Here is a 24,631-nt window from a genome sequence, read left to right on the forward strand (position 1 = left end):
GAACAGCTGGAAGGGTGCCAGTCGCACAGCAGGAGTAAGTGAAGTTACTGGGAACAGGGCGAGTGCTGGGCAAACCTTCAGAACTCAGGCATTGGCACTGTCCCCTCTCTGAGCTCTCCCCCCACATAGAGCCACAAAAAAGTGAAGCAGGTTGCCCACCCAGGTGATTACCTAAACCTCTGTCCCATGCAATTTACAATGCCTTTTCTACAATAGGCCACACTACTAAGACAGGGAGTCAAAGCAGCTCTCATACACAGAAACAAACATAAGGAGGCTGCCAAACTGAGGAGACAAAGAAATACAGCCCAAATGAAAGAACAGAACAAAACTCCAATAAATGAGCTAAACAAAATGGAGATAACCAGCCTATCAGATGCAGAGTTCAAAACACTGGTGATCAGGATGCTCAAAGAACTCATTGGTTAAGGCAATGAAATAAAAAAGACCCAGGAAGAAATGAAGGTTATGCTAAGTGAAATAAAGAAAAATCCACAGGGAACCAACAGAGGAGGGGAGGGAGCAGGGATTCAAATCAACGATTTGGAACATGAGGAAGAAATAAGCATTCAACCAGAATAGCAAGAAGAAAAAAGGGTTAAAAAAACGAGGATAGTATAAGGAGCCTCTGGGACATCTCCAAATGGACCAACATCCTAATCATAAGGATGCCAGAAGAAGAAGAGGAAGAGCAAGAAATTGAAAATTTACTTGAAAAAATAATAAGAAAACTTCCCTAATTTGGTGAAGGAAATGGACATACCAGTCCAGAAGCACAGAGAATCCCAAAAAAGTTGAACCCAAAGAGGACCACGCCAAGACACATCATAACTAAAATGCCAACGGTTAAAGAGAAAGAAAGAACCTTAAGAGCAGCAAGAGAAAAGCAGAGAGTTACCTACAAAGGAGTTCCTATAAGACTATCAGCTGATTTCTCAAAAGAAACTTTGCAGGCAAAAAGGGACTGGCAAGAGGTATTCAAGGTGATGAAAAGCAAGGACCTACAACCTAGATTACTCTATCCAGTAAAGTTATCATTTAGAATGGAAGGGCAGATAAAGTACTTCCCAGACAAGGTAAAGCTAGAGTTAATCATCGCCAAGCTAATATTACATAAAATGTTAAAGGGACTTATTTAAGAAAAAGATGACCAAAGCTATGAACATTAAAATGGCAACAAACTCACAACCATCAACAACTGAATCTGAAAAAAAAAATTGCAAACAAGAAGAACAAGAACAGAATCACAGATATGGAGGTCGTTTGGAGGGTTGTCAGCTGGGAGAGGGAAGGGGGAGTATGGAGGTAAAGGCATAGGGATTAAGAAGCATAATTGGTAGGTACAAAATAGACAGGAGGATGTTAAGAATAGTATTGAAATGAAGAAGCCAAATAACTTATATGCGTGACCCACGGGCATGAACTAAGAGGAGGATTGCTGGAGTCAAGGGGGGGTACCCGGTGGAGCAGGGAAAAGGGGGAAAAATTGGGACAACTAGAATAGCACAATCAATAAAATATATTAAAAAAACAAAAATAGCCCTGGCTGGCATAGCTCAGTGGATTGGGCACCAGCCTGTGAACCAAAAGGTCACCAGTTCGATTCCCAGTCAGGGCACATGCCTGGGTGGTGGACCAGGTCCCCAGTTGGTGGCGTGTCAGAGACAACTAATCAATGTATTTCTTGCACATTGATGTTTCTCTACCTCTCTTTCTCCCTGCCCCCTAAAAAAGTTTTAAAAAAATAAAATCTTTAAATTTTATTTAAAATTTAAATAAATTTAAAATTTTAAAATTTTAAAAAATAAAAACCCAAAAAAAACCCAAGAGCCTCTCTGTGTGACCCTTAGCAGTTTGCAAAGACAGAATGACAAGATTAATTGCCTTTTCACTTGGTATTAGGTTCATTAGCTTGTTTAATCCTCTCTGCCTATAGAAAACATCCATGGATACAGCAGGCATCCAGGAAGAACTATTCATGCTTTCCAGTTACGCACATTGCCTCTTACCTTGAGGCTCAGACATGCTGGTTTTGTATCATCCACAAAACTATTGGTCAGTTACCAGAGGAGCCCTAGACATGGCCCTGGCAAATCTAAGGGCTCTTCTTGGGTTTGAGACTCAGACAAGCATGGCCACTATACAACTACCCCAGGAAGCCTATTGTTAGACTGACTATAATCTCAAGGGTCTCCATGAGGATGGATTGTCCCATAGGAAGTTAAAGCCTCAAAAATTCTGGGACTTCTAGTGAATTAAAACCCAAATGGCCCTATAGTTCAACTACAGGAAAAGTCTAGACCTATGCTCTGTCTTCTGGGCTAGGTCCAAGCCAAGGTGGTCCAATCAGGCATCTTCTAAACCAGACCTATAATATCGCCCATGAAGTACTCTGGGTCCCAAACAAATGAGAGAGGACCTCACCCCAGGTTCAAGGTCAATTGCCCTAGGTGTGACCAGAGACACCACAAAGAGGTCAACATCAAGACTCCCCACAGCCCTGGACAGTGTGACTCAGTTGGTTGGAGCATCCTTGGTAAACCAAAAGGTCATGGGTTCAATTACCAGTCAGGGCACATGCCTGTGTTGCAGGTTTGGTCTCCAGTCAGGGTGCGCATGAAAGGTAACTGATTCACGTTTCTCTCCATCTCTCCCTCCCTCCCTCCCTTCCCCTCACTCTAAAGCCACTAAGCATGCCCTCCGGTGAGGATAAAAATAAACAAACAAACTTTTAAAAAAAACAACAACTTTCCACAGAATAGGTGGAACATCCATTCCCAAGTCAGTCATCACTTCTCCCATGAGGAAATAAAGGACAAGACAGGCCTGTTACTTGCTGAAAGGTAACATTTGCCTACCCAAGCATATCTTGACCCAGTTTATTTTCGAGCCTTACCTGGCTGTCTCCTTCCACTCGGCATCTTCTCCCTCTTTCATACAGATCTCATCCAGCTCTGTGAACAGCTCGTGAGGCACATGCTCTTCATCTTCCTCGGTGCCAAGGATGAACTGAACACGCTGAGATGGTGTGTCTGGAAAATCAACCACAGAGAAAGGTCTGCTCCCAGACTCAACTTAGAACAGATAGAATTCCGCCACACTTGCACATCTGGGGGGCCATAAAACTTTAGGAATATATAGAAGATAATTCTAAACATGGATCAAAAAAAATTTCTTTATACCCAGGAATTTTTTTAAAATGTTTCATGGGAGGAAAAAAAGTATTACCTAAGGCCACTTGAAGAAAACCCACAAGACACTGGAGATCTGATGAATCCGATCAAAAGGAATGCCTAATGCTTTAATGATTTCACCTAGTATGGTATTGATTTTGGGGGCCTTAACCGCACAGTTTTCAGGGAGATACTTTCTATTCTTAGAAACATTCTTCTTAGAAGCAAGCTCTGAACATCATGTAGAAGGGCTAGAGCATCAAGACCACCTGCTTAATGTCCATCCCACATTCCCTCAGCCTCACCAAGCCCCTCAAGCCATGGACACCCACCCTCTCTCCCAAGGGTGATACCGTGGGCCAAGGCCTCTGGGCCTTCCTCCCCTTGGCTGGCTCCTTTGCCCCGGCCTCGTCTCCGGTGCTTCTGGCCATGGGTTCGGTGGTGCCGATGGCTCTGCCGGCCCAGCGGCATCCGAACCCCCACATACAAAGTTCTGTGACCTGAAAAGAAGCAGAAGATCTATAGAGAAAACCCTTTAGTAAAAGAAGTCTAGCATATTTAAGAGCGGGGAAAATCATTACAGTTTCTTCGGCCTGGTCACAACCCTGCAATGATAAAACTTCAAAGACTATGAGAACTAAGGATATAGAGATCTTGGAGTCAAAGGTCTCTTGGAGTTAGAGGTCTCCTTTGCTTTGCATGTGGCTCCAACCCCCCAAGAGTATTCAGATCAAAGGAAATAGTGTGTGTGAACATTAAAGGCCAATACAAATGCTAGTTGTTATTACAACAACAGTCTGATCAATTGTGAAAACGCAATATAGTCACTCTGTGACAACTGTAACAAGTCTTGGCAGGGGGGCACCTTAGAAAACTGGTTGAGTGCTCAGGTCAACCTGCCTGGGTCCAAAACTTAAGTTCATCGTACAGTAGCCTTATGACCTTGAACGAGGTAACTAATCTCTCTGTTAATGTCTTTAAAAAGGAGTACTAAAAGTTTATTATTTAAATTCAGAGGGGTTTTGTGAGCAGAAAATAAGGGAATGTATGTGAAATGCTTAACACAATGCCTGGAATAAATTTTAGCAGCCAATATATTCTAGGATCAGTTTCCATTATTTTTTTTCCTGCACTGCAGAGCACACAATGTAGAGTACCGTGAGATACCAGTTACAAATCAGAGGGAGCATAAGGCTGGGGTTATAGAGAAGGACATGAAATGTTATACAAAAAGAGAGGAACATGAAAAAATGATCCAAGAGCATTCCTGTCTAGTTCCCCTTTCCTTACTCACTCATTCCTTTGACAAAACTTATTTTGTTCCATCCATGACTTCCAGGCCCCTCTCACCTCCATGTGGCTTCACTTGCTTTCCTGCTTAGCGGGGAGCCTGGATCAGAAGCTGCCAGGATGCTCCCACCCCCTACACACAGAGCCGTGGTCTTCCCCCATTTCTGCCCAGTGAACGCTGCTCAGCCCTCTAGATCTCAGGCTGACTCTGACACCTTCCTTCACAAAAGCTGTTTCCGTCGTTAGTTACTGTCTTCACTCCACAGCCCTCTCCACATTTCCTCCCTCTGAGCAGGTGACTCTGCTTCATGTTTTAACAAAAGACTCAGGCCCTCTCATGTACAGTGAGTCCCTCCACCTCAGCCTGACTCACTTTCCTCCCGCAGCTCCTCCTGTTCCCCAGGCTAACGAGCATCGCCTCTGACCCCTCTGGAGCCCTGCCCCAATAATCACCCTCCATTTCTCCTTTTCCTCCATCCCTTCCACGGGTTTCTCCTGAGTACACATGTGCTCGAGTCTCTCTTATCTTAAAAAGAAACTTCCCCAATGCAGTGCTGTTCTCCCAAGTTTCCGCCTTGTCCTCTTCCCTTCTCCAACAAACCACTTTCAAGAACAGTCTGCCAGCCTAGCTCCGTCTCCTCACCGTCTTCTTGTTCCGCAGCCTCTGGACGTCACCACTCTTCACTGAAACTGCCCTCCTTAGGGACACCAAAGACCACCTAACCTCTCACAAAACTCTGTCACCTTATGTCCCTCTCAGTTCAATTACAGACTTTGTGAGAGCCCCCCGCCCCCCGCACAGTATCCAAACCCCTTGACCAGGTCCTCCCGTGGTGGGCCGGGCTGCTGTGGCTCCTGTCCTGCCCGCCCCAACTCCTTTGCACCCCTCTGCCTGTGCTTCCTCATCCTTCCCACAATCCCAAAGTCCACCGAAAGAAAGCTCCCTGGTTTTCCCTTCTTGACCCTTTCTTCTCTTTCTTTGGTGATATTTACTCTCCCAATTTCAAAGTTCGCTTCTACAAATGACCCCAAAATCTTTATCTACAATGATTTAATTATGTCCCAAAGCAACTCACCATCCTCCCTCTCAAAGCAGGCTCATGCTCTTTATGCTTCTGTTTATGGCATCGCCATTCTCTCAACTTTCCGGGTTTGAAACCTCAGAGTTGCCTTAGATTTCCACCTCTACTACTTACCCCTCAGGGCAACACCCCGTAGATTAGAGATGCCAGGCCTTTCCCTCCTCCCACTTTGACAGCAGCACCCATTCAGTCCTGCGAACCAGTCCTCCTGAAGCGCTGCCCTGGTCACTGCTCACTCCCACGCAGGCGGCACCCCCATGCTCGCACATGCCCAGGGGCCCAGCCTCCTTTCCGGTCTTGCCTTCCTCCAGGACAAATTATACACCCAATAAAAAAATTAAGGGACAGACCTTTAAAAGAACTGAGTGGTCACCTCAAGAGAGCAAAAGTGAAAATCCTGCACATGCTCACACTGAATAAATGTTCTGGGGAGAAAATATGGAGATGTGTACACTCTGCATCTGCCTTACCAACAGCGTGACTTGGTTTTGACTCTGTCTCCTCCTCATGACCTTGACTGCTGCACGCGCCATCATCTCACACTCTTTCTTCTGCCTAAACCAAACTGCTCTTCCACAAATGTGCCGATGCTTTCCGGACACCGGCTTGGCTCACTCTTTCAAAATTCATTGCAATGCACCTTCCTTCTTGGTATAATTTCTGATCTCCCTGATCAGATTAGCCACCTCTTTCCTCTAAATCCCCAGAGTCCCTGGCTAGCATTCTCTTCTGCACTAATTCACACCTTCCATTACGGTTAAACCTTTATCTGTGTTATCTCAAACTATTCATTTGCAAGCTCCTCAAGGTCCCAGGCCAGACCTTCTTGGAATCCCTCACATAGCAAAGCACAGTGTCTTATACATGGTCGTCCCTGCACTTATCCAGAAAGTAGGCTATATCCCAAGTGCCTCCACTAGGAATATAAACCCTTAGAACCTCCTCAGGAGAATGAAATATGACCTAAGAAGGCCTCTGATTTGAAGGGAGCCACAAAAGGAATAAGTAACCAAGGTGTACATGTCGAGGGTAGACGAAATACTCACCAGGGCATGAGAGGACTGAGAGAATTCTAGCCAACCTGAAAACTGAAAGCTTAATCCAGGAAGACTTCCTAGATAAGGGAACTTTATGGAAAGAGTTACCAACTCTTCATTTTCTTCTCTCCCCAGAAATGGGGTTTCCTAAGACTGCTCAACTTCTTTGGGTGTTCCTGGACAGCGCTCTCTGCTTCCCAGTGGGGTTAAAGTGCCTTGGGGTGCTGCTCTAACACCCATTTCTTTATTTCTCACTCATTTTCTTTGTCCTCTCCTGTCTCTCAATATCCAAAGTGATAAAGCAAAATAAAAAAGAAACAGTGAGAATTAGATGGGAAGATGAGCAGAGATTGGAGTGTTGAGAGGCAGGCAGGAGGATAAAATACTTAGTATCTGGTAGAATCACACCTCTTATCCACTTCTTGTCTCAGGATAGTCCTGTTGACTTGTACACATCTCAGGACATTTTTGACAGGCAGATTTCTACACATAATGTAGTCATCTTGCAAATTCATTAAAACAGAACTATAGAGTCAAAGAGGTCATTTGCTAAGATGTGGGATTTCAGACTTCTGACGTTATCAGTGAAAACTCTGAAGTATGAAAATGACTAAATTGAATACCATCTTATTGAAATACCATCTGTTACGTAATAACGTTCAACTATAGTATTTAATTGGGCCCCCATGGTACATCACTGAGATCAGCCCAGCCTGGAGGTATCTAATTGTGCCAGGTCCTGTCCAAAGGGCCAGGAACACAGTAGCGAACAGCACAAAATCTCTGTCCTCAAGACACATACTTTAGTTGGGAAAGACAGACATCTTAAAAACAGAAATGTGTTATTTCAACTATTGATTATTATTATGAATAAAATAAGGTAAAATACTAGAATGTCTGTGGTAGGGGTAGGAGGGAGAAGGGAGACTTGAGCTAAGGTGATTAGCAGAGACAGCCCAGTGATGAGAAGGAGAGGCCATGAGAAGACCCGGGAGAAGAAACTTCCAGGAAGAGGGAAGATCAAGTGCACAGGCTCTACGATAGCGATGTGTGGTGCTTGTTCCAAGACAAAATCATAGCAGTATGGCCAGAGCAAGGTGCAAGAGGAAAGGAGGGGTGGGGGAAAGGTTGGAGAGACAGACGGGGCAGATCACGAGGAACCCGTGGACCATGAAAAGCATAACTAGGTCCTGGAGAATCACTTCAACGACCCCCTAAAATAGTGACCTATGTGATGTAAAATCAGGTGTGTCCAAGTAGAGTGGAACTTAGGTGAAGAACAGACTGAAGGGTAATGTCAGTCCTTCAGTAGAGCCACCCCAACCATGTGCTTCCTCTTCCCAGCAAATCATCCAGAAGGTTACTGGTCAGGCTAGGGCCTCCTCTTCCCCTTAAGCATACTCCAAATACTTCCACTGGGCTCATGCTGGTATACTGCTAGTATTTTTAATTTTAACTACATTTCATTGACACTATTAAAGTAGAACAAAGAGGCTGGACCAAATGAATTCTCAGCTCTTATTCAGATGATGGCTAGTCCAGGTTCTACTTTTCAAGACCTAGGAAAGGCTCAGGCTAAGACCTTCTTTGAAGAAGTTATGATGGTTCAACTTTTCTCACTATCCTTATTATTGCTGCAAAAGGAGATTATTAAAGGGCCTTAGTAAATGTTTGTTGACTAAATAATGTATGCTTTTGCTTGATATTTAAATTCCCACTAGGCAGGTTTGTGGCATAATGAGGAAGACATCCTACAGAGATGCCTTTGATGGTTCTCTAGGAAGGTAAAGCTTAGAGAACAGAGACCCTCCCTTCTCTAAGAAGTTTTTTGGTCTAATCAGTTCTCACAAATATTAGCCAACCATAGTGCCTGCCCTTTGAAAACACCAACGAGATAAGCATTAATAAAAACAAGCCCCAGCAGAGGCCAGAGCTTAGTAGTTATCAGAAAATTCAGCCTCAGTTTCTAGGCTGGGGACTCAAGCAGAAACTTGGACTTCCTGAGTTAAATCAGCAGGAAAGATGACAATGGACACTAGGAAATAAATATAGCACCACTAAAATCCAGTCCATCTAATTGGTTTCTGGCAGCATGGTGACTTCATTAAACTAAACATGTAGTCGCTCTCCTGGGCATTAAACTGCTCTCCTACCGACCAATCTTCATCTCCCTCCTCTACCCATCAATTCATTCAGATTCTATCTGCTTCCCATCTAATTGTCCATTCTTTTTTCCAGTCATTACCAAATCTATTCTTTAAGGGCTATCTGTATTCAAATGCAAGTATTTGCTTGGTGAAACTTATGGGAAAGATGTAACAGTGCATTTTTAAAAAATAAGTATGTATACAAATGCAGAGAACAATTGTTAGTGAACTGGAACTGAATCTTGTGGAGCAGGACAGAAATCACAGGTGGGACCCACCCTGCAGATGGAGACTGGATTTACCATTCGATACTCGCTGTTTACAGAGAGTGCAGACAGAACTCATTAGCACACACACAAGGTGTTCCACTCCCCTGGGCCAAAGTTTGACTCAAAGTCAATAACCACAGGGCGGAATCTAACATGTGGAGCAGATGCACGCATTTCTTTTTCTTTTAAACTTATAGATATAAGACCAAATGCCTTTTACACATTTGCTAAAAATATTTTATAAGGCACTAAACGTACTCTAGGATTCATATGTCTAGTAGTTAATCAGGAATAACGATCTGCCAGAAAAAAATGGAAAAATCCATTACTCTGAAGCAACTGCTCTGTGTTCCTCTGGGACTGGGAGAGCCCACTGAAGAGCGCCATGCACTATGGCTCTTCATGAGTTTATCTTTAGAAATCAGTTCTAATGTTTGCTTTTGACTCTTCCCAGACATTTAAAAAAAAAAAAAAGCAATGTCATGGTTTAATACACTATCTCCTACTAATGGAATCAACTTATACATAAGACCCACATTTACAAAAGTCTGGTTCTGAAAAAGGGCGCAGAAATGGCTTATGTCATGTGGGGTAGACAGTATGGAATAAAGGAGAAGGAAGATCGGGGATTTATCCACAGCCACAAAACCTTGTATCATGGCATACATATCAAATCAGAATATAATTCACTTGTTTCCCATCAAAGTGAGACTGATTTTATCCCACACCTTCCAGAGATGATGTCACCCTGGGTGCAGCCTCACTGAGCCCAGCCTCACTGAGCCCTAACACTGCCTTCAGAGTGAGTCAGGGTAGAGCCCACAGCATGGCCAGCCCTACAGCAAATCATCTCTAGAGCTGCTCTAGAACCGCATCCGGAGGCCTGAGAAGTAGGCACCATTTATCTTCCCTTTGCCTAAAGTGCTCTTTTAAGGTAGCGCTAACATAAATAAGATTCTAGTTTTCGAAAAGTTCTATATATAAAGGACCATTTCCCAACATACTACAGCCTAGTAATGACATCATCATAGATGGCTATCTTTTATGGCAAAATGGAGAATGCATAAAGAATAGATGATGTCATCATAAGAAGTTGTGCCTACTGCCAATTACTCAGCTGATCTCTGTGAATGAAACCCAGTCCTTAAGATTCAGGAGAGTTTGCCCAAGTTTATTATTCTACTCCCAAGCAGATGAGTGTTTATAAATGGTTACCTCCTTGCTGAGAACAAAGGTGTAAGGGCCTCCCACCCTTCACCCCCAACACACCCTTTCCATCTCCTACCTGCTAAAACCCACCTTGGCTCTTCCATCTGGTTAAAATAACTTGGAAAGCTTATCCAAACTCCACTGACCTCCACAGAGCCACCCACATAAGTTCTCGTGGTAACAGATCCAGAGGCTGAGTCAGCCTCTACAGCTTTCATGCTCCCGATCCAAAGGACAAGTTTTCTCTAGGGATTGTACGACTTTGATGGAGGGGGAAAAAAAAAACAACCATCATGGGAACAAGCAGTACAGAGAGAATTTTTCACATGCTGTCCCAGTCATTAGAAAGTTGCTGTATCATAGCCTTCAACATTGCAGGGGATGCTGCAGAGTGTTCACAAAGGCTTTTGAGCCAAATGTGGGTTCTCATTAAAGTTATACCAGACAGGAGCCTTTCTCTAATAAAACCGAGCATCACCGCTTGTCAAGAAACTGGGCCCCACAGGAAAAAGGAAAGCAGAAGGACACCACACAGTGGTCACGAGGGGAGCCAGGGCAGGGGCAGGAGAGAAAGGAAGAAACTTCAACAAGCTGAACTACAAACAGCAGGTCAATAGAAATGCCTTTTCCTGCCCACTTCAGTGGGATCTTTATATAACTCTGTGCTGTGGGCTCTTAAAAAAATGTTATAGGTATGTACATGTTTTCCCTTTTATTATTTAGATGAAAACACCAGGCAGAAATGGGTTTAAGTAGAAGGGAAGAGCAAATATTAGCAATGGGATAAAAAGAGGGTTTTATAGCCAAACTGTGCTTTAAAAATTATTTGTATTTTTAAAAAATTTTGTATTTATTTATATTTCTAAGTAGTTGTCAAGAATCAATAAACTGATCTGATGGATTAGGTCATTTATTAATATTTATATTGGACTTTACAGAGCTCAAAGCACTGTCTCACATGCTGTCTATTAGATCCTAATAGTAAGGTAGTATTATTACCCCTACTTTTATTTAACAAAGAAATTGAGGCTAAAGAAAATTAAGTGATTTCCTCCCAAGGTCTTACAGCTAGTGAGAGTTAGGATTCAAACCCAGTTCTCCTAATGACAAAGCTACTCCTCTCACACCAGGCTGCCTCTCACTAATTTCCCTCATTACACAGAACAGCAGTTCTTACCTTCCAGCTCTTCTTTCTCATAGTGAATGTTGAGAATTGTACTGGTCCCACCCTGATCCACCACAGCTTCTTCATCTGGCCTCTGTTAAAATATAAATAAGTAGTCATAGTAACACCCATACATTCATTCCAACATTCAGTTAAGTACCATGTGCCAGGCTCTTTATGCGACACTTGGAAGAAAAACACGATGCTTTATACATTTTTTAAAATTCGAACCTCACGATAACTTTGACATGCAAACCATGGCAGCCATTCTCCTTCACATTTTATAAATGAGCAGCAGCCTGAGACTCGGAGAATATTAAATAATTATTGCTCAAGGTCACAAACAGGGTAAAAGGCAGAGCTAGGACTGAGCCTGAGTCTTAGGACTGCAGAACTCTTGCCTTTTCGTCTCCACACTCTATCTACCCATCTGTGTCTCATACTGGCATTTTGTAAGTGCTGTCAACAAAACTGTCTCATTTGGTGTAAATTGGTCTCCTTGACCTCTGCAGCATTTGAGCCTGTTTAGCACTCTGTCTTTGAAATTCTCCATCCTGCTCCCTGACTAAATCTTCTCTGTCTCATCCTAAGGCTCATCTTCTTCCTCTAAATGTAATTCCTAAGGGGGAGCAGTCCATTTCCCACACTTAAGTATAACAATTTCAGCAGCAGCCAGAAATGGTATGGCTCAGTATTTGACAAACCACTGGAATGCCACAACTCAAGACTCATGTGTCTAAAACCAAACTAATCTTCCTTCCGAAGCTAGTAGCCTGTGCTCATTCACTACTCCTATCTATGGCATCATCATTTCTTAAATGGTATCACGTTTTAAATTTCAAATGTACTTATTCATCCATTCCATACATAGAGTGCCAATTATATGCCTTCAGGGAAAGTGTTGTCTTTTTCTATCAAGACCTCCTTTGCAATTACCCTTGAATTCACTCTCATCTCATATCCACTCTATCTCATACTCTCCAACACTTTGAGTCACACTAAACATTTTTTTTTCAGCTCTGGAACCACACTCACTTCCTTCTCCTTCCGCCTAGAGCCATCACCCCCTGCCTACTGCCCCCACCTCCACCACTGGCAACTAATACTTATCCACTAGCTCATAGATCTCAGCCTAAATGCACTTCTTGGAAGCCTTCTCTGACTACCCCTCTTCTAAACTAAACTAGCTCCCCCTACTTCCACGCCCTCTTAGTACACTGTATTCTCCTTAGTAATGAAATGTCTCTGCTCCTTAAGGGAGGGATTATCTCTCTCTTCCTCACCACTGTTCCCATGGTTTCCCCAGAACTCTGCACAGAATTTTCACATAGTAGGTGCTTCCCCAGATCTCCAGCACCCCACCTCCTCACCACCCCTTCCAGATTCTGCTCAAATTTCCACTTTACTGTTCTCATTTTACTATTTTGTAGTTATCTTCTATGCTCCCAAATAAGGCAACCCTTAATATAAGACAATCAATTTTTCTAAAAAAAAATTTTTTTTTCAAAAAATGTTTTAAAGGCCAATTTGAATAAACTTTTAGGGAAGTAGATGAAATACTCAAATGTCTGTTTATGGTATTTACTTAGTTTTATAGATATGCTTAAAAGTATATATTATTACTACTATGGGATAATCTCCAAGATATAGTATTAAGTTTAAAAAGTAAGGTGGAGAAAACTGTATAATTTTTGTCTAAGAAATGGTTTTGGACCATAAGCATCTGCTTACACTTAAAAACATACAAAGGAAGAATAAGCCATAACAGATGTTTTTAAATAGTTATCTACAGACGAGAGAAAGTATAGAGGAAAAGAGACAAGGATAGAAACTGAAATTCCTTGAGTATATCTTACTTTATAAATATATTACATAATTTTAAAACAAAATTTAAAATTTAAAAAGCAATTCCCAGAAATTAAAAAAAAGAATGAAAACAAATGTCAAATTGATGACATAACTATTTCAAGAGAAATTATTCAAAGTAGCTTTAAAACATAATAAATTGAACATCCTTAGTGGCGTATACCCTAAGGACAAAAAGAATTGAAAAAGATCTTAAACTGCTTTTTAGTGACCTTCTTGTTTGTTGTAGTGTTGGTTTATTGTTCTGAAACTGTTGCGTATCATGAGATAAAACAAATGAAAAATTATGGGAACTCTTTCTGCCACTCTCAGTGACTGAGTGACTGAGAACCGGGATTCTCAGCAGGGGTGGAAGGAGATGCAGTTAGTTGTAAGATAGAAGTAAAAACCAGTGCAGTCCTGAATTTGAACTGGAAATATCAACAAGAATATATGATGTATTTTTATCTGTAAACGTTTTTAAATTTATATTTTCTAGCCTTGTCCACTCAAAAGCCCTAGAAAAAATGGTCAGCTGGAAGCAATGAGTATCATTAGCTCCTAGACTGTGGTCTCTTAAGGTACTGCTTTCTACTAAAAGGCACTCAACTGGGGTTGTGTTGAAAGGACTCAATAGCCAACTTAAAGAGGTCCTTTGCCAAAAGTAGGGCAAGTCAAGCATCAATAAGAGTAATAACTGCCACTGATTGAGTATATCAAATATATTCAAAATCCATGCATTCACAATGTCACTTTAAAAATTAAATAATTGGTCAACATTGGAAGATAATGCTAATACACAAACTCATCACTTTGAAAACTAGTAAAAATTAATCTCAGTTTTCCTATATAAATCGTACCATAAAGTAAATGAGAGAAGTTTCTTATTATGAAAAAAAAAAACCTAAAAGCAATTAGAACACTGCCATTTTGCAGTCCAAATGGATTGCACTGATTTTCAACAGCCACTAACATCACAAAGAGAGAGACAACCAGATGTTATATGCCTCCTAATAGGAGACCTTATCACCACCCGTGAGGCAATCTTACCAAATAAAGTCTCCCTGAAACTGATCAAGTATCTAAATCCAAATACCAATTTACTGAAAATACAATGAATCAGAGCTCCACAGGAAAACACCGTAGGAATACAATCAGCAAAATCCAGACTGTGGAAGACTATATAGAACAAATCCTCTCCTACCCCCCTTTTTAAAAACAAATAATTGCAAGAAGAGAGAAAGAAATAGGAGAAGGTGAAACCAATAGGTTAAAAGAATAATGAACCAAACACAATGTGTGAACTTTGGGTCTTGATTCAAACTAACTGAAATAATAATTTTAGTTACTTTTTATATAACTTTTAAAAAGTTATGACATTTGAGACAATTGGAAATTGGAATATTGATTAGATCTTTTATGATATTAAATAAATTGTTATTTTTCTCTTTAGGTGTTGCTGTGCTTATTTTTTTAAGAATTCTTATCTTTTCCCTAACTGGTGTGGTGCAGTGGATTGGGTGTAGTCCTGCTAACCCAAAGGTCTCCAGTTCAATTCCCAGTCAGGGCACTTGCCGGGGTTGCAGGCCAGGTCCCAGGCTGGGGATGTGAGAGAGGCAACCAATCTAAGTTTCTCAAGAAACTTTGATCGGCTGCCTCTTGCACATCAATGTTTCTCTCTCTTTCTCCCTCCCTTACTCTCTTTCTAACAATAAATAAAAATAACATCCTTTTTATAAAAGAATCCTCATCTTTTAGTTATACATACTGAGATATTTATAGATAGAACTGAAAGATTACAGATATGTAAAATAATAAATTAACTTAGAAATATTACTTGCTACATTTTATACATAACCTTATTCAAAATCTTCAAATACATCTTTAACATCAATGTCCTCCTCTTCATCACCCATAGGTGCTTTGAGTCAATTTTCCAGAGCATGTCAGTTTCACTTCCATCTAAGTTGTAAAGACACTCCTACAAAGTCCTGTCTGAAGAATAACTTTTAGGTGGAAAAATATGACTTTGTTTTAGACTTACTTGTTCACCTAGTTTATGATTAAGATCATGAATTTCCTGACAGCAGGAGCCACCTATTTTCATCCTTATGTTCTTCCAGAGTCTAACACCGTAGCTCACTGTTTTAAGTAGCTTGCATGTCCGTAAGCCCCACTATGGTCACCACTATGTACCTAGCACCTAGTAAAATGTCCAGTATGTGCTAAGTATCCGATAAATTTTTATGAATATTTATTAGTTTTTTGAACTCTGTTTTTAAATCATACATTTTCTCATAACAATTTTTCAGGTTGACTTCCCCACAGGCTTGTAATATCCAGAAGACAAGAACCGATTAATTAGGATGCTTAACACTATTCACAGACACCTGAGACAGCACAGAACACAGCAGGAATCTGGATGAAGGGGGAGAGGGACGGATGATTGATCCTTGACTCTAAGACTATGAAAGCAAAAAATAAAGAGCAAGGTCAACTGTCTGAAAAATTCAGTTTGAAAAATCAACATTTTTGTTTTCTTAATTTAGATTGGTTAACCACAGCCTAAGTTCACTATATAAAAGTTCCTCTGCCTTCTTTGTCTTGCCAAAGGAAACAGAGCCACTGTCAAACACCATTCACCAGAGCATTTGAAAGGTTAAGCCTGAACATGAATATGTGGACCTTGTTTGGATCCTGATGCAAATAAGTCAACAATTTTAAAAACTTATAAAGCATTCACAGAAATTTAAACAACTGAATGGATATTTGATTACATAAAGAACTTGTTAATGTTTAAGTGTAATAATAATATTGTGATATGGCAATTATGTCATTTTAAAAAATGGTCCTTAATCTTTAGAGATCCATACTGAAGTTTTTACTGATGAAATAATATGGTGTCTGGAATGTGGAGAGTGGGCGGAGACACAGATGAATCAATACAGGTTGTGTGTTCATTGTTGAAGCCAGGTCATTGAGTATATGACGATTCACTTTTACAAACCTTTCTACTTTGGTTCATGTTTAAAATGTTCCATAAATGTCAAGTATATATGAAGTTGGTTTAAAATCATAAAAAGGAAAACAGAGGGATATCAAGTCTCATTGGTTTGTTCTTGCAGATTCCTCACCAGCTGGCTATTATTTTCTCTGATATCATCATTTTCTATGGCAGAGAAGATTTCTTAACCAACGATGTCTAGGATTCTTATGAATGGGCTTCAGAGAATTAAGTGTCAGTGCGCATTTTTTTTGGCAAGGGGGGAGGGTCCACAACTTTCATCAGGTTCTTAGAGGAGCTTATGACTCAGACGAAGATTAGACTCATGGCAGCCACATTATGTAAGTTTAGGAGGAAAAGGGAAGAAAGGACGGAGGGCAAGAGAGAAGGAAAGAAAGCTGAATTCGAGAAAAAGGCCTGTTTCTAACTCTCTTTTCTATACTTCCTCCTGACTCACTGGCAATGAGTCAGAACTATGTAACAGTGAATTGATTTGGGTGCCTATCACAAGGACAAGATAAGATAAAAAGAACAAAGTGGGTTAAATACACACTAAAACATTGAAATTGCAAGGCACATAGTGAGTGAGAAAGCATCGTCATGAGCCTTGAAAAATGAATGAATTATAGTGGAGTAGCAGACCAGATTCTCACTTACAGTTAATGGACAAATTAAAAGGCAAGGGCAGGGCTGAGTCTTACATAATGGCTCCGGCTCCTGGAAGCAGCCACAGAGGCTTCGGGGGAGGGAGAAGACGGCCGGCACTGGGGCCCACCTTGAGCCCTCTCCCTGACACACCTTTTGTGCTGTTCCACTCGACCTGTGGGGTTCTCAACCTGCCAAACTCAACCCTACCTCCCCTTCTGGGTGTTAGTCTCAGATATTTCACCTCTAAGGATTTCTTATATCTTTTTTCCTAAGGATTCAGTCAATGTTCTCAGAGACTGTAAATAACATTTTCCTACCCCTCCACCCTCCCACACTCCCCCCTCCAGACAATAAAGAGTCAAGCATTTATTAAGTTCTAATATATTTAACCAATTAAAAATTGTTTAATCCTTACTCGAGGACATTTTTTAATTGCCTTTTGGAGAAAAAGGAAGAGAAAAAGAAAAACATTGATACGAGAGAGAAGCATTGACTGGCTGCCTTCCGTACATGCCCAGACTGGAGATCCCATGCGCCTGGACTGGAGATTGAACCCGCAGCCTAGGTATGTACGCTGACCAGGAACCCAGCCACCAACCTTTTGGTCACGGAACAAAGCTCCAACCAACTGAGCCACACTGGTCAGGGCATAAACAATTTTTAAAAATCAACAAATATAAGTGGCTTCCAAGGTTTCTAATCAGTAAATTGAGTTAATACAATTAGTATTAGAAACAAATGAGCACTTACTATATGCCTACCATTGTGCTTTACATATATATTACCTCACTTAATCCTCACAACAGTCCTAAATCAAGACTAAGTAAGATCTCACAAGAGCTAAGTGGGATATGGAGAACTCAAGTTTTTCTGTGTTCCTCATACTACCATGATAGTCTAATATTGCTAAAAGCGAAGAACCTGGTTGTTTTAGAGAGCTCATGTCATCTAATCATGGATTAATGTCCGCAATGAGAACAGCTCAAGATCCACATTATTACCTTCTTAAATCCCTACATCTCCTGAACCTTGTCCCTCAAACTGCCCTAAGACTTTCAATAGTTCTCCATCTCCTTATTCACTTCCATCTTCCTCTTCATCCAGCAAACTGTGAATTCCGGCCCCTCGAAGACTCTGTCACTGACTCCGACCCACAGATCCCCAACTCTCAGATGACCTCGATTTGACTTCCTCACTGAATGCGGCCGCCCTATAGCAGGGGACACGGGTTCCAGGAGGACTTGTGCAGCTGTTTCACAGTGGCTCCTGCTCCCACACCTCCTCTCAGTGGCCGTGAGCTCCCAAAGACCAGGAGCTTCCTTTTCTGACTCTTGAGGGGGCTTCTAAGGGCCGAAAATGTCAAAGTGGTTCTGGTTTCTCAGAAAAAAAGAACCCCACTCGGAGTCACTCCTGTCCAGTATAGATTACCAGTTAATACATTATAGGAGGCAGAACAATGACTCCCAAAATATGGTTGCAGACCGTTAAGGAAGTAAGATTGTTAATCAGCTGAATTTAAAATAAGGAGATGATTTGGGATTCTCTGGTGGGCTCTATGTAATGACAAAGGTTCCTAAAAGGGGAAAAGGGAGACAGAAGAGTAGAGTCAGAGAAAGAGATATAACGCCAAAAGCAGGATCTGAGACACACTATATTGCTAGTTTTCAAGATGGAGGAAGTAGGCTACAAACCAAGGAATGCAGGCAGTGTCTAGAAGCTGAGGAAGTCAAGGAAACAGATTCTCTTCTAGATCCTTCAGAAAGAAACATAGCTCCACCTACACTTTAATTTTAGCCCATTGAGGCCTTGTAGGACTTCTGAACTACAGAACTGAAAGATCATCAATTTGCATTGTTTAAGCCACTAAATTTGTGTTAATTTGTTATGGAAGCAACAGAAACTAATACATACGTCATGGCTTTCTAACCACCAAAACCAGAGTAAATGTGTTACTACCTTACAAGAAACAACCAGCATCTCCATTACCTAAGATTTGTTGCAGTAACCTAGCAGCGGATTTAGAATAAACAGAGTTGCTTTGCTGTGTCCTAGTTACTAGTGTGCAGGCTTGACTGAAAGCCCTGCCTGCCCTGCCAAGGCAAACCATGAGCTAAGACAATTATCCACAAATATTTCAGGACGTAAATTTGCAGCCTGAACTGTTCCCCAGATGACCTCTGTTCTCTGCTTGGTGGGATAGCCCATACCTCTCCTACTGAAGTTTCCCAGTAGAACTGGTTAAGCCAGGAAAGAGAATGCATACAGCTTCCCAATTCCCATTTAGGGAAAGAACACCTATTGTGTGTTGGGAGAGGGCAGAAAAGTAACAATCGTACACTGCAATATAGTAAGAGGAGAAACTGCTACGGCTGATAATTTTGTCCAATACCATTCAGCAAATATTTTCTGACTGCTTACCATAAACTGACCTCAGAAAAGCTGGCCTGCTTTCTACAGAGCCATTCATTCATTCACTCAGACAATGTGCCTTACTGAGCTCCGACATGTGCCACAGTCACTGCACAAGCATTCAAGTCTCCTTCAGGAACTCTTGTCTTAGAGTTTTCTCAGGTCCACTTTAAGACGTGCAGTGTGACTCTCTTTCCACTTGGATGTGCTTCCCAATTATCACCCGCTTACCAGGGTTTGTAATTCTGAAAATTTCTGCAAAATTTTCTATTCTGAGCAGGTCTCAGTCACATAAAAGCCTTGGTAATTGCCCAAACTCCCTTGCCCTCCACTCCTGCACGGCCTCCTCCCTAAACCTCCCTGGGGATCCCTGCACTGCTGGACTCAAGTGCCGATGGCTCCGACCTCTCCAGCCTTCTCCTCCAGCACTTCTTTCTGGTCAGTTCTGAAAGTGCTCATCAGGAAAACTTGGAAGAACTTTGAAGATGTCCCCAGTTCCAGTCCAAACTAGAGGCTTTCCCTAAAGCTTTCTAAACTTCCTTCATTACCACCCCCTTTAGGGGCTCACTTACTCCTAAAATTTCCATAATCACCTCTGGAGATCTCATCAAAATTTAGTAAGGCAGACCTTCATTGACTCATCCTAAATTAGAGCCTCTTAGCCAGCCCCCTTACTCCTGTCTCTTCCCACTCTAATATATCCTTTGTACATCTTGCCACACATATTTTCCCAAACACTTATTAAGTGCTCACTCTGAGGCAGGCACTGGTCTAGGAATCAAAGACAAAAGCGACAGTAGTGCAGAGCGATTAAGGGCACATCCTTTGAAGAAGGGCAGCCCTGCAGCTTATTAGAAAAAGTTACTGAACCGCTCTGTATCTTGGTATCCTTGTTTGAAAAATAAGGATAAGGGCATATAACTCTCAGGGTTATTGAGAGACTTAAGGGAAACACTGCATTGAAAGCACTTAACACAGTGCCTGGCACGTGGCAAGCACCCATAAAAGCTTACATAACAACATCAAAGGGAGCTGTCAGATTAGCAGGAGAGATGAACATGTATATCCCATAAGTAAGGGGTGGGAGAAGTAACAGAGCTTGGTGGATGTCATGAACAGAGAAGACGGTGATGAATTCTGATAGTGATATGAAGTCAGATCTTGAAGGTTCAAATAGAGTCACTTAGAAAAGAGAGGAAAGATTTTCCATCTGAGAACACCCGAACAAAGACACGACAAGCACAGAAGAGAGAGCTTTTGTGTGATCGAGCAGTGGCTATCTGCTGCCCGATGCTAGCCCTGACGAGGCCAGGAGCTCCTTACGGAGAAGCACGTTGGCTTTGGCTATGGGAGAATCATTTGTTAACTCATAAACTGAACACCTATATTATACCTTGCACTGTGCTGGATGAAAATACTTTGTGGCTGGTCCCTGCCTTCATGAAGTTTCTATTTGAAAATAAACAAGAAATCAAAATAAGAACACTTCCGATAAATTATATGTGCTATTAAGAAAACAAAACAGGATCATATGAAAAGGAGTCATTATGGGAAAAGGTCAAGGAAAGTCACTCTGAGGAGGTGACACTTAAGTCACGAGAAGACCGGGGGTAGGAGAATGTCCTAGGCAGAAGGAACAGCAAGAACAAAGGTCCTGAAGCATGAAGGAACTTGCCATATAGAAGAAACGGAGAGCCAGTGTAGGGGTGCCGGGTAAGAGAGTGGAGGAGAGGCAGCCAGGAAGTGTGGCCAAGGCCTTGATCATGTTAAAACTCAGTCGGCCATGATAGGAGTTTGGATTTTATTCTAAAATGCACTGGGAAGCCACTAAAGGGTTTCAAGATAGGATATGACATAATCCGATTTGTGTTTTTAAAAGCTCCCTCTGGCTGTCATGCGTAAAGAATTTAGAAATGCAAGAGGGAAGGCTGAGGGAATCGTCAGAAAGCTAGTGCAGTACTCCAAACCAGAGAAAACAACACAGACTTACGATATTTAGATGTGATGTCTGGAATCTCTCTGTTTACAGGAATTATACAATCCCCTCATTCTGCAAGGTCTATCTCCCTTCCAGACAGCCTACTTGGCACACAGGAGGCTTAACTAGTAATGTTCAGTCAGTTGACTGCATCTCCCACAAGTCAGCCCGGTTTTCTTTCCTCCTTCTACCCTTATTTCTTTTTCTCTCTATATCCACGTTCCCATTTGCCCATAACTTCACTCAACCTTCATGAGGTCCTACTGTTCCAACTCTATTCCTTTTCATCTCATCTCAGCATCCATAAAAGTTTCATGACCTAGATGTAAAGCTGATAATTATTCTCTATCCTATCCTGGAAGCACTCAGGAATTATCAATTTCACAGAACACTAATAGCAGCCTAGGGGTCGTTATGATCCTAACAATACAACCTGTACACATTCTGCACATTAAGGACACAGTCTCCTCACACTTGTTCCAGCCTGTTCCCGCACTGCAGCCAGAGAAGTTTTTCAGTAGGAAAATCTGATCATGATCTCATTGGCTCTCTTTCTCTCTCTGGCTCATTCCTTCTCTCTCTCTCTCTCTCTCTCTCTCTCTCTCTCTCTTCTTTTGCTTCCTACTTAAATGGCTTCAGTGGCTTCCCCTTGTTCCTCAGAAAAATACTAACTTCCTCATCATGGGCTACAATGACCCCGTATATTATGATGCCAGAGTACCTCTCACACCATTTCCCTCATTTATTCTCTGGACTTCTTTCAGGCCTTGTAGCCGGGCGTACCCGCTTCTACCACAGGACTTTTGCATAAGGTGTCCTCTTTTTTTCCAAGGCCCTTTGAGCTCTTTTTCCCTCAGGGGACACATTTTTAGATCTTTGTCCACATTTTGTCTTTCTTTCAAAGCACATATCACAGTTTATGATGATACATCTACTTGTGTGGTTATTTTTCCACCACCCCCCCCACACACACTAAACCAGAAGCTCCAGAGGGCAAGGACATTGCCTATTTTTAGTCATCATTGTATCCCAAATATAGAGTGAAAACACTTAGTAGGCCTTAACAGTATTAGATATGGATTTTCCAAAATCTTAACTATGGTTCCTTTTTTGATGGAGCAAGCAAAGAAGGAATTATGGATCTTCTAGTAGCAAACTACTACCAGGAAGAAGAGAGTCAGTGTCCGATACCCATTCTGTTACGAACTCAGAGTGTTTTCCCTGCCTCCTTACAGAAACCATCCCTGATGTCAATGTGGCACTCGTTTCCATCATCCTTCACAAGAAGGTCCATCATTCTCTTCACAGCCCTCCACCTCAGACTGGAGGCTCCCTTCAATCAATCCCTCTTTCCAGACTAGTAACTATACCACCTGACTGCACAGGAAAGGGAGGTGGGGTAGAGAATTCAGTGAGGTACCACTCACTTTCTGGTTGTCACACAATAAACATTATTTCACAAAGCCATTTCACAAAGAACACCTTGTTTTGTCCCCAAACCAACTCTGTTAAGGTAAGGGAAACAGTTGTTATCATTCCCATTTTACTAGATCGGGAACTGAGGTTAAAAGAGGCAAGTGACTTACTCAAGGTCACAAAGCCTGTGTGAGTTAGATATAGAATTGAACCTACAGACTCTAACACCTAGTTCAATGCTTTTACTTACTGTAGCTACTCCAACAGTTGGGTTATCAGTTACTTAAACCTGGTTTTGTCATTCTCTTAAACACTGTTCCCGGCTCCTCAACACTTCCCCAGTCCATTCCCGCCTCCCTATCTGAAACTTGTCAGACGTCTGCGCAATGGAGTGGAGGGAGTCATAAAGCTGGGCACAGTAACAGGGTTTTGCCCCAGCCTCCAGTCGTTCCAGTTCTTCCTGAAACCCTCAAAAATAACACAAAGAGGAGACCTCCTCCACCAGAGTATGGTCCCCGGCCACCCTTTCTCCCACGTCCCAGCATGACATGGCGAGGCCCAGTGGCCAGTCTCTCTCCCAACAGGGAAGACCCGAGGAGAAGAGAGGTCACCGCCGGCCGCGCAAGGGATGCGGCAATGAGAAGCAGCTCCCGGTTCGGCCCAAGGTCACCCTCTCGCAGCCCCTGCCCGATCCCCAACCTTCCGGAGCGCCCCCTGGTGTCCTGGGATGGCCTCCCCTCGCCCTCAGGGAGTGGCCTGAGAGTCCAGCTTGGGGGCAGAGGCAGGAATGTGGACAGAGGATGAGGCGGCTGAGCCCCGGGGAGGGGCGGGAGGCGGGCCCTACCTGATATCTGAGGACACCGTCCGGCTCGTTACTCCCGGCCGGCATGGCGGAGCCGACCACGGTCTCGCCCACAGGCTCCAGGTCGAGCGTCAGCGCACGATGGTCTGGTCTGAGCGGATCGCCCAAGCGGCGACCCCTACCCTGGAGCCGACGGTCAACCATCAACCACCACCGCCTCCATAGCCACCGGCCCGCGAGGCATCGCCGCGGCCAATCAGCGCACGGCCTGTGCAGCCAATCAGGGCGCGGAGCACGAGAGGACGCTGTCCGGCGGTACCCTGGGCTACCAGGAGGAGGAGGGAGCAGCCCGAGGAGCCCAGGTTGCCGTGGAAACCGCCTCCCTCCCTTCAGGGGCCCCTGGGCTGGAGGGTCCGTCCAACTGCTTGCTAGAAACTGGAAATCTCGTTCTTATTTGCAGCTAGCCCTGACCCTTCAAAACGGGGAAAGTGTTGATTCTGTCTATTCTATTTTTATTCCTTGGATAATGATTTTTAAATTCTGGGGAAATGTGCCTTGGGGATTGCAGAAGGAAGTAATTGAAGGTGAGGGGAAAGGGCCTTTTAAGATTACTTGTTAATCTCTGAGCTAGTGGCCAGGTTAAAGAGTATTACAGATAAGCAGACGGGCAGTGATCCTACCTGCTCCACCAACTCACTATGACTTAGTTCACCTCCCTGGGTCTCAGGTTGGCAGCAAAAAACACAGAGTTGAACTGAGGGTGATTGTTGAAGTAACTCCACAAAAATGCTTCCAACTTTTCTGAGAAATAATGTAAGGCAAATTACTATTTAATAACAAGAATTACTGATCTAAGGCAAGGTTAGAAAATCATGAATAACAGATTCAATTTGATTTGGGTTTTAAAGAAGAGAGACTGGCCATAATCCAATCAATCCTCTGTCCCCAAGAGGTGGAAAGGGGACTTTTCCTTTGTATGTATTAATACTATCACATCAGACTCTAGGCAAGTCACATTAGAGTAAAAGGAACTCTTGCAAATCATTCTCAGTCTCCAAAGAAGCTATGTTTGAGGAACATAGGTAGGTACATGTTAAAGTTTCAACTCCGCACACAATCCCTTCCATTGGCCCTGAAATGTGAAGTGTAACTGAGGC

General features: G+C 42.6%; 1 protein-coding gene across 2 annotated transcripts in view; it reads right to left on the bottom strand.

The window, feature by feature from the left end:
• The window catches only part of SLC4A8 (solute carrier family 4 member 8), a 69,459-nt gene extending 45,761 nt beyond the window's left edge, over positions 1 to 23,698 (bottom strand). Inside the window, exons 1-4 of one of the 2 annotated variants that reach the window (XM_054591088.1) lie at positions 23,517 to 23,698; positions 11,385 to 11,466; positions 3,527 to 3,673; positions 2,897 to 3,032 (exon numbers count right to left, since the gene is read on the bottom strand). In XM_054591088.1, coding sequence (XP_054447063.1) covers positions 2,897 to 3,032; positions 3,527 to 3,673; positions 11,385 to 11,466; positions 23,517 to 23,678 — 527 coding nt within the window. In that variant the 5' untranslated portion in view covers positions 23,679 to 23,698. Of the gene's footprint in view, positions 1 to 2,896; positions 3,033 to 3,505; positions 3,674 to 11,384; positions 11,467 to 23,516 lie in introns of both variants that reach the window. The other variant, XM_054591087.1, reaches the window with a different exon arrangement.
• Between the last annotated feature and the right edge of the window lie 933 nt (positions 23,699 to 24,631).

This window comes from Pteronotus mesoamericanus, unplaced genomic scaffold (genome assembly GCF_021234165.1).
Source record: "Pteronotus mesoamericanus isolate MK-2021 breed Mesoamerican mustached bat unplaced genomic scaffold, CSHL_Meso_final scaffold_21, whole genome shotgun sequence".
Lineage (NCBI taxonomy): Eukaryota > Metazoa > Chordata > Mammalia > Chiroptera > Mormoopidae > Pteronotus > Pteronotus mesoamericanus.